Consider the following 10,325-nt stretch of genomic DNA (forward strand, 5'->3'; position numbering starts at 1 on the left):
CCACTAAGTGAGACAAAGGTGGCGGGGCGTGGTGTTGGCCATCCACCCCATCATGTGCCGTTGCCACGAACAGCACTTGTCCTAAAACATATTGGGAGATCTTTGTTTGTATCTTTGTGTGGGTGTATGCATACATCTGGCGCCATGTTTAGCACTGCGCTAGTACCAGGTGACATGAATTAGATTCTCGCTCACGGTCAACAACAGCACCGACTATCTGAACCGGTCCTGGGCCTCCCCTTTGTCGACTAAACTCAGCCTAAAATGAATACCTGGTGCGTTGTATAAACATCGCCAATGGGGCGACAAAGGCGGTCGGGTGTGGCTCTTGCTACCCCACCCCCTCGTGTACCGATCCGGCCTTCAAAGGTGCTCGCTAACAGCACTTGCCCCTACAGTCTGTTAAGGCTATACGGGGGATCTTTGTACCAGGGACGTGCGGTCAGGGGAGGCAAGGGAGGCAGTCTCACCTGTCATACTCCAATGAAAATAGCTGTTACGAAAAGTAACGAAAAATAATCAAATAAAATACAAATAAAGACTTTTCCACTGATCTGTGTTATAAATGTCATTTCTGTATGATACCAAATATGACAGAGAGATAGTAACAGTCACGCGCTTATTGCCTGCGCTCCATACAGTTTCTGAGGGTTTGCGCATTCAGAGGGGAGGCTGAGCTCGTCGCTACCTCGCCTCTCGTCTCTACCTGTATTTGCAGCAGAAATTTAGCGATTTTGACTATAAATGTAATTGAAATCATACAGAAATGACAACACAGATCAGTGGAAAAATATGATTACTTTTTTACTTTTCGGAACAGCTATTTTCATTTGACTATGAGAGATGAGGCTGTGCATCCCCTGCCTCCCTTAACCGCACGTCCATGGTATATAGATTTATTGAGGTTAACTGAGTCGCAGACGTTGTCTTGGGAGTAACACGATTTATTCAATAAATCAACATAACACAACAACAACCTGCATTTGGGTGTTGAATGCTCATCTAGTCACGCTACGGCAGAACTAGACACAGTTCGCTATCCTGGCCCGGACCACAAGCGTGGCTAGAGGCTTCTTTTACCAGACGTGGATCTTCATCACCAGCAACACGAAGAACCCCGAGCCCCTCACGGGGCTCTGTTATATCGGTCTGGGCTGGAGCTGGCTCTGCCCCTCTCCCCTCCCACCTTCTACATCTCTCGAGCTCTTTCTTGAAGGCTTCCCGAGAGTTATTTTAAACCTCGTGACCGCCCAGCCACTCCCGTCTACCGGTGCCCCTCCTCCAATATTTTCCGGTCACGAATCGGCAGGTCAACCAGCGTATCATTCCCCAACGTAACCCTCGCTGGCTGACACTCCCTCTCGCTTCCTCACCGGGATCACGCACCACACACTGTACATGTTGCCTCCACGTTGACCCTCACCCAAGCCCTGCAAGGGCTGGTACTATGCTCAGTAAGCGGACTACACATCATGCCAACACATTATTCGCCATGGCTTCGTTAACCAGGCACCACACAGTGACAATCACAGTCACTACATCCGTATAGGTCGATTCAGCCTCAAATGAGTACCCGGTGCTGTGTAAACATCGCCACTAAGTGAAACAAAGGCTGCGGGACATGGTGTTGGCCATCCACCCCATCATGTGCCGTTGCCGTGAACAGCACTTGCCCTAAAACATATTGGGAGATATTTGTTTGTGTCTTTGTGTGGGTGTATGCATACACCTGGCGCCGTGTTTAGTACTTTGCTACATACCCGGTTACAGGAGTTAGATTCTCGCTCACGGCCAACACCAGCGACGACTATCTGAACCCGTCCTGGGCCTCCCCTATGTCGACTCAACTCAGCCTGAAATGAGTACCTGGTGCGATGTATAAACATTGCCACCGGGGCGACAAAGGTGGTCGGGCGTGGTTCTGGCCACCCCACCCCCTCGTGTACCGATCCGGCCTTCAAAGGTGCTCTCTAACAGCACTTGCCCCTACAGTCTGTTAAGCCTATACGGGGGATCTTTGTACCAGGGACGTTCGGTCAGGGGAGGCAGGTGGGGGCAGAATCTCACCTTTCATACTCCAATGAAAATAGCTGTTACGAAAAATAACGAAAAATAATCAAATAAAATACAAATAAAGACTTTTCCATTGATCTGTGTTGTAAATATCATTTCTGTATGATACCAAACATGACAGAGAGATAGTAACAGGCACGCGCTTATTGCCTGCGCTCCATCCAGTTTCTGAGGGTTTCCGCATTCAGAGGGGAGGCTGAGCTCGTCGCTACCTCGCCTCTCGTCTCTACCTGTATTTGCAGCAGAAATTTAGCGATTTTGACTATAGATGTAATTGGAATCATACAGAAATGACAACATAGATCAGTGGAAAAATATTATTATTTTTTACTTTTCAGAACAGCTATTTTCATTTGAGTATGAGAGACGAGGCTGTGCATCCCCTGCCTCCCTTAACCGCATGTCCATGGTATATAGGTTTATTGAGGTTAACTGAGTCGCAGACGTTGTCTTGGGAGTAACACGATTTATTCAATAAATCAACATAACACAACAACAACCTGCATTTGGGTGTTGGATGCTCATCTAGCCACGCTACGGCAGAAATAGACACGGTTCGCTATCCTGGCACGGACAACAAGCGTGGCTAGAGGCTTCTTTTACCCGACGTGGATCTTCATCACCAGCAACACGAAGAACCCCGAGCCCCTCACGGAGCTCTGTTATATCGGCCTGGGCTGGATCTGGCTCTGCCCCTCTCCATTCCCACCTTCTACATCTCTCGAGCTATTTCATGAAGGCTTCCCGAGAGTTATTTTATACCACGTGACCGCTCAGCCACTCCCGTCTACCGGTGGCCCCCCTCCAATATCATCCGGTCGCGTGTCGGCAGGTCAACCAGCGTATCATGCCCCAACGTAACCCTCGCTGGCTGACACTCCCTCTCGCTCCATCACCAGGCTCCCGCGCCACACACTGTACGTGGTGCCTCAGCGCTGACCCTCAACCAAGCCCCGCTAGGGCTGGTACTACGCCCAGTAAGCGAGCTACACATAATGCCAATACATTATCTGCCATGGTTTCGTAAGCCAGGCACCACAAAGTACCAATCACAGTCACTACATCCGTACAGGTCGACTCAGCCTCAAATGAGTAACCGGTGCTGTGTAAACATCGCCACTAAGTGAGACAAAGGTGGCGGGGCATGGTGTTGGCCATCCACCCCATCATGTGCCGTTGCCGCGAACAGCACTTGCCCTAAAACATATTGGGAGATCTTTGTTTGTATCTTTGTGTGTGTGTATGCATACACCTGGCGCCATGTTTAGCACTGCGCTAGTACCCGGTGACATGAATTAGATTCTCGCTCATGGTCAACAACAGCGACGACTATCTGAACCCATCCTGGGCCTCCCCTATGTCGACTAAACTCAGCCTAAAATGAATACCTGGTGCGATGTATAAACATCGCCACTGGGGAGACAAAGGCGGTCGGGCGTGGCTCTGGCTACCCCACCCCCTCGTGTATCGATCCGGCCTTCAAAGGTGCTCGCTAACAGCACTTGCCCCTACAGTCTGTTAAGGCTATACGGGGGATCTTTGTACCAGGGACGTGCGGTCAGGGGAGGCAGGGGAGGCAGAGCCTCACCTGTCATACTCCAATGAAAATAGCTGTTACGAAAAGTAACAAAAAATATTCAAATAAAATACAAATAAAGACTTTTCCACTGATCTGTGTTATAAATGTCATTTCTGTATGATACCAAATATGACGGAGAGATAGTAACAATCACGCGCTTATTGCCTGCGCTCCATACAGTTTCTCAGGGTTTGCGCATTCAGAGGGGAGGCTGAGCTCTTCGCTACCTCGCCTCTCGTCTCTACCTGTATATGCAGCAGAAATTTAGCGATTTTGACTATAAATGTAATTGGAATCATACAGAAATGACAACAAAGATCAGTGGAAAAATATTATTAAATTTTACTTTTCGGAACAGCTATTTCCATTGGAGTATGACAGGTGAGGCTGTGCATCCCATGCCTCCTTTAACCGTACGTCCATGGTATGTAGTTGTAGTGAGGTTAACTGAGTCGCAGACCTTGGCTTTGGAGTAACACGATTTATTCAATAAACCAACACAACATAAAACATCCTGCATTTGGGTGTTGAATGCTCCTCTAGCCACGCTTCGGCAGAACTAAATACGGTTCGCTATCCTTGCCCAGACCACAAGCGTGGCTAAAGGCTACTTTTACCGGACGTGGATCTTCATCACCAGCAACACGAAGAACACCGAGCCCCTCACGGGGCTCCCGTTATATCGGCTTGGGCTGAAGCAGGCTCCGCCTATCTCCCCGCCCACCTTCTAGTTTTCTCGAAGTCTTTCCTGAAGGCTTCCCGAGAGCTCTTTTATACCACGTGACCACCAAGCAGGCCCCGTCCACCGGTGGCCCCCCTCCAATATCATCCGGTCACGTGTCGGCAGGTCAACCAGCGTATTATGCCCCAACGTAACCCTGGCTGGCTGACACTCCCTCTAGCTCCTTCACCGGGAGCCCGCACCACACACTCTACGTGGTGCCTCCGGGCTGACCCTCACCCAAGCCCCGCTGGGGCTGGTACTACGCCCAGTTTTGCAGGCTACACATAATGCCAACACATTATCCGTAGTGGCTTCGAAAGCCAGGCACCACACAGTGACAATCACACTCACTGCATCCGTATATATCGACTCAGCTTCAAATGAGTACCCGGTGCTGTGTAAACATCGCCACTAAGTGAGAGAAAGGCGGCGGGGCGTGGTGTTGGCCATCCACCCCATCATGTGCCATTGCCGCGAACAGCACTTGCCCAAAAACATATTGGAAGATCTTTGTTCGTATCTTTGTGTGGGTGTATGCATATACCTGGCGCTGTGTCTAGCACTGCGCTACGTACCCGGTTACAGGAGTTATATTCTCGCTCACGGCCAACACCAGCGACGACTATCTGAACCCGTCCTGGGCCTCCCTTATGTCGACTCAACTCTGCCTGAAATGAGTACATGGTGCGATGTATAAACATCGCCGTTTGGGAGACAAATGCGGCTGAGCGTGGTACTGGCCACCCACCCCCTCGTGTGCCATGCCGGAATTAATAGGTGCTCGCTAAAAGCACTTGCTCCAACAGTCAGATAACGCTATAGGGCGATCTTTGTCTTTTTGTACGTGTGTGTGTGCACGTAGCTGCCTCCTACATCCGCTCATCATCCCCCATCCCCACTACCCCCCCGCCCCCCCCCGAAATCAAAATTGCTGAATCACAATGTGGAGTTAATCATTTACCTGGGGATTAGGGTTGGTTCTCTCGGGATGCTTACACGTTTATAGGTGATATGGAGTCCTCAGTTTTTCCTTTGAAGGTAAATACAATATATGGTGAACTACTTACCAACATACATACAGGTGTGCAGCACTACACATACAACAACAGCAGCCTTAACCGGACCACCAGCTCAAATTAACTGAACGTGTGACCGTGTCATCGTTTAGACCGCTACCCCTCCCAACTCAACTGTCAGTTCTAAGGCTGTGTGCGCGTGTGTGTGTTGTTAAATCTGTTTCCAGCTTGCGTATATTTTTTGTGATGTGATGAGATTTCGCGTAATTTACCAAATTGAACGATAGTGAAATTTATTTCAGGCAACACGTGTTGGCCTAATGGGCACTTTGATGTGCCATTAAGGATTTGGTGGTAGTGGTTATGATGATGATAGATACCAGCGATGGTAATGATTACGGATGGTGATGATGATGCTGATGTTAGTAGGTACCAGTGGTACTAAAAAGGATGATGGAAGTGATGTTGGTTGGGAGCGGTTGCGCAGCGGTTAGCGCGTTGCACTACGAACCCAGTGAGCCGAGTTCGAGTCCCACTTACGGCCAACACCAGTGACGATTATCTGAACCGGTCCTGGGCCTCCCTTAGGTCAACTCAGCCTCAATTAAGTACCTGTGTGATGGGTAAATATCGCCACTGGGGAGACAAAGGCAGCCAGGCGTGGTGCTGGCCACCCACCCTTCCGTGTGCGGTGTTCGCTTTCACAGGTGCTCGCTAACATATGCGGGATCTTTGTCTGTGGATTGATTGGCGCATTGCGCTACGATTGTGTCCGACGATTTGGTTTCGATTCAAGCTTCGGCAATCATCAGTGGCGCAAATTGTTAGAACTGCTTCTGGGCCCTACCTAGATCGACTCAGCCTTAAATGGCTACCCGGTATGGTGTGTGTAAACCTCATGACTGGACAACGACTCCCGGTGCTGGCTCCGCTTGGCCACCTTTGTATTCCCATTGCTGATGTTGACACTAACACCAAGAACTACTTCAAAGTATGTAACCAACGTGTGTATACACGCATACGATATGATAGTGATGATGGTTGCAGTCGTGCTGAAGATGCTGATGATAACTGACGTCTCGTGTCAGAGCATGTGAAGATTTATGATGCATTTTTTTCAGAAAATGCCTCGCTGAACCTTACGACTCTTGATCAGGCGTCCTTCATCATCATCGTCCGAATGAGTGTTTGCAGGCTGGTAATGATGGAACTCATTCATGCATCGCCACGATTTAGTTTGCTTTATTTGTGATGACATCCACACACACATCCGGCAGGACGCCCCATGGCTAAAAGGGAGCGATGGACGGCGCTTTAGATGTTAATAACGGAGCGGCAGCCAGGGGATGGAACACGTCCAAAGTGACGTCGAACTTCTGAGAGGGAGCGATGGAATCAGTTCATGAGCAGAGCACCTGCCGGATGGGTCGTGGCATCGAAACGATCGTGAGAGGTGGCGGCAGCTTGGGGAGGAGGTGTTAATCCAGCAGTCGATAGATCACGGCTGATGACTGCAGAGCACACATTCATTTTTTATTAAATATTACATTGTGTCTACGAATATGAATTGCGCTATGATATCCGTGAGTACATTGACGCTCAGTCTGGAGACAGACTCACGGTCGGCCGCCATGTCCCATTATTTTTGGTCGAAGTAGTGCTGGGAATCGAAATCGATAACAAAGAACTGTGGAGCGTGGACAGGACAGACGGACAGAGAGACTCAGAGAGATAAACATACAGATCGACAGACGCAGAGACGCTGATAGAAAGGCACCAAGAGACACAGACAGATAGAAAGTCAGACGTAGATAGATTGATATATAGACTCCGACACGCCGGCGTGCATTGCACTGGGCAGGGAAATAACGCGGAGATTTATGCACGAAGAGATATTGACAGAGAGAGTCGAGGAGACACAGCGACACAGCGAGGTGGAGAGCATTGGACGGCGACGGAAACAAACAGGCGCGGAGATAGAGACGCGCGCAGTCATACGCAGATGGACACTGATAAAAGAGGGATACATAGAGACCTGCGGACAGACAGACACCACATGTGACGGTGACGTCACCACAGCGCTCGGACTAGGCGAGGTGCACCTTGAGGCACAAACGACCACAGAGACACACACGCGTGTTCCACGCGCGTAAACAAGCATCATCGCATCTCGAAATCGGCTACTTCACCCCGGACAGGTCCATTGTCCTCGCCCGAGTGGAGGAAAGCATCTTGCAGCTGATCACGGCGACAAACGCGCTGCGAAACGGACGGTTCAGAGTCGCGTAGAGCACGGGGTTGATGGCCGAGCTGATGTAGCCAATCCACGTGGTGATTCGCACCGCGGCCGAACTGTTTTGGAAATTGGGGAAGAACAAGACCACCATGTAGAAGGGCAGCCAGGACAGCAGGTAGAACCCGATGATGCTGCCGAGTGTCTTGGCCGCGCTGTACTCTCGTTTCATCGCCGTCCACTTCTGTCGAGTGTTTGTGTGTTCCACCTGCTGTTGCTGCTGCTGCTGGGCATGGACCTGAAGACTCACCGAGCTGATCTGGCGGCCCTGCCTGCGCGCCACGATGTAAATTCTCGCGTAAACGTACGACATTGTGAGTAGAGAGAGCACGTACGGACAGACGCCCACCACGCTGACCAGCCACGTGCTCACGAAGAACAGGCACTGGTTCGGGCACGAGATGATCTCGATGATGCCGCGCGACCACTCGGGGTTGAAGTTCACGAGGATGGGAGAGGAGAAGAGCGCAGGACCGAACCACGAGATCAGCAGCATCGTCGCCACGGTGTGATTGGTCACCCGCTGCGAGTAGCGGAGCGGGTCGCAGATGGCCACGTAGCGGTCGTAGGCGATGCAACCCAGGTGCATGATGGAGGAGTTCGTCAGCATGTAGTCGAGGAAGTATTGCAGATTGCAGAAGAATTGCCCGTAGAACCAGCACTTGTACACGGCCTTCATCATGCTGTAGGGCATCACCGTGAGACCGACCAGGAGGTCGGCCACGGCCAGAGATAGCGCCATAATGTTGGTGCGAGTCTGCAGCTGCCTGAAGTAGGCGATGGACGTGATGATGAGGAGGTTGCCCAGGACGGTGGCGAGGATGAGAGTGGTGATGGCGCTGAGCGCCGCGGTGCGCTCCGACATGGAGAACGTGGGCGAGCTGCAGTTGAGGTGGTAGAAGGAGTCGACGCAGTGGTCGTATGGACCCACGGTGCGGTTTTCCATGGTGAAGCCGAATATTGTCGTGTATGTGTTTTTGTATGTATGTATGTATTTATGTCTGTGTATATGTATATGGAGAGCGGTCGTTTAACGGTTAGCGTGCTGTGTCACGAACCCGGCGACCCCAGTTCGATTCCCGTTCAAGGACAACACCAGTGACAATTATCTGAACCCTTCCAGGGCCTCCCCTAGGTCGACTCAGCCTCAAATGAGTACCTGGTGCGATGTGTAAACATCGTCACTGGGGAGACAACGGAGGCCAGGCGTGGTGTTGGCCACCCACTCTTTCGTGTGCGGTGTTCGCTTTCATAGGTGCTCGCTAACAGCACTTTTTCCCAAAAATATGTTAATGATATAGACTTTTTTGGGGTCTGTGTGTATGTACGTGCGTGTGTATATATGTGGATGCAATGTGCTAGACACGAACCAATAAAAAGAACAAGCAGGTTTTTAGGAAATATATCCGGCAACAGATTAATCAAACAATGGAGAAAAATATAATCTTTGTTTGACTCAGGTTGGTGTGGATGACTGTTGAGCAACAACTATACTTTTACATTGAAGTAGCTGAGCCAGATGATTGCGTCACGAGTAGCGGAGCGGTCCATCACTTTGGCGATACCTTCCTCCTATTTGTAACTCGTACGCTGAGTCGTTCTATGTCCCATGGCCTGTTCTGGGTGACCACAGTCACCGCATACTCGAGATAAAAAAAAACAAATCCATTTGAGATAATATAACGGAGAGCTTATTAAAACAGCTTGTGTTGCGATCAAAACGTTGTGATATTTTTATTCACTTTATTTTTATTTTTTCTATCTACGTGATTTTACTGAAAGAACCATAGAATATTACCACAATGCGTTTGAGTCTATTCAACAGCCACACTTACGATGCGATCCCAAACCACGAGGGATTGAAACAAAGCTCATTCGAACTCCGAGAAACGTTATTGACAATTACTATAATTTCCGGCATCATACTCGATCGCCGAGTTCTCGATTTTAATGCCCAGAGAGGAGTCAAACGAGGCAAAATTTTTACTTACGAGTAATTACATCGGGAATCCAGAAACGGATTTCAGAATCTGACGTCGCGCCATGATTTAGGAGGTACTGGAACAACAATAGGCGGTCAATTCTAGATTTAAAGCTTTCGTGACTGCTAGGATCCATACGCTTTGGTTCTATTAGGTAAAGTCACGTAGGTGAAAATAAAATAACAAAAAAAATCACGACGTTTCGGCCACAACACAGGACAGCGCTGTCCTCCAGACAGTCTCGTCCCTTCACCTGATGAAGGCCGCTTGTGTTGTGGCCGAAACGTCGTGATTTTTTGTTATTTTATTTTCACCTACGTGACTTTACCCAATAGAACCAAAGAGAATAGGCGGTCATTTTACACGCGTGCGTTTGTGTGTGCGCGATTCACTGATGGCACTGTGCCGTTTTCTGAAAACGTTAATGACAGTCACTGGACTTGAACTTCACTGGACTTGTGACAAACTGCGTAGAATACAGCAACGCGTCACTGGCGGTGTCGTCGTTTCTCCATGGCAGCCCCTGTGTCTCGCCTTGCTCTCTCTCTCCTGTCTCCCTGCACTCCAACTCACGGTGGAACTCTCCCAGCTGTAACGGCAGGAACGCGACCAACAACCTCCTCCACCTCTCTACACGACGCAGCAGTGACCATGGCCA

The 10,325-nt window shown here is 49.8% G+C and overlaps 1 protein-coding gene across 1 annotated transcript; it reads right to left on the minus strand.

The window, feature by feature from the left end:
* Window positions 1-6,609: 6,609 nt before the first annotated feature.
* On the minus strand, window positions 6,610-9,235 carry LOC116944534 (trace amine-associated receptor 365-like). Its single transcript, XM_032958188.2, has one exon. It carries the CDS (start codon window positions 8,629-8,631, stop codon window positions 7,573-7,575), a length of 1,059 nt encoding a protein of 352 aa, XP_032814079.1. The 5' UTR covers window positions 8,632-9,235; the 3' UTR covers window positions 6,610-7,572.
* Between the last annotated feature and the right edge of the window lie 1,090 nt (window positions 9,236-10,325).

Source organism: Petromyzon marinus, chromosome 21 (assembly GCF_048934315.1).
Source record: "Petromyzon marinus isolate PM22_M1 ecotype Great Lakes invasive population chromosome 21, UKy_Petmar_22M1.pri1.0, whole genome shotgun sequence".
Taxonomy (NCBI): domain Eukaryota; kingdom Metazoa; phylum Chordata; class Hyperoartia; order Petromyzontiformes; family Petromyzontidae; genus Petromyzon; species Petromyzon marinus.

What these genes read in the sequence shown, in the direction of transcription:
- LOC116944534 (XM_032958188.2), bottom strand. Translation starts at nt 8,631, where the DNA reads ATGGAAAACCGCACCGTGGGTCCATACGACCACTGCGTCGACTCCTTC.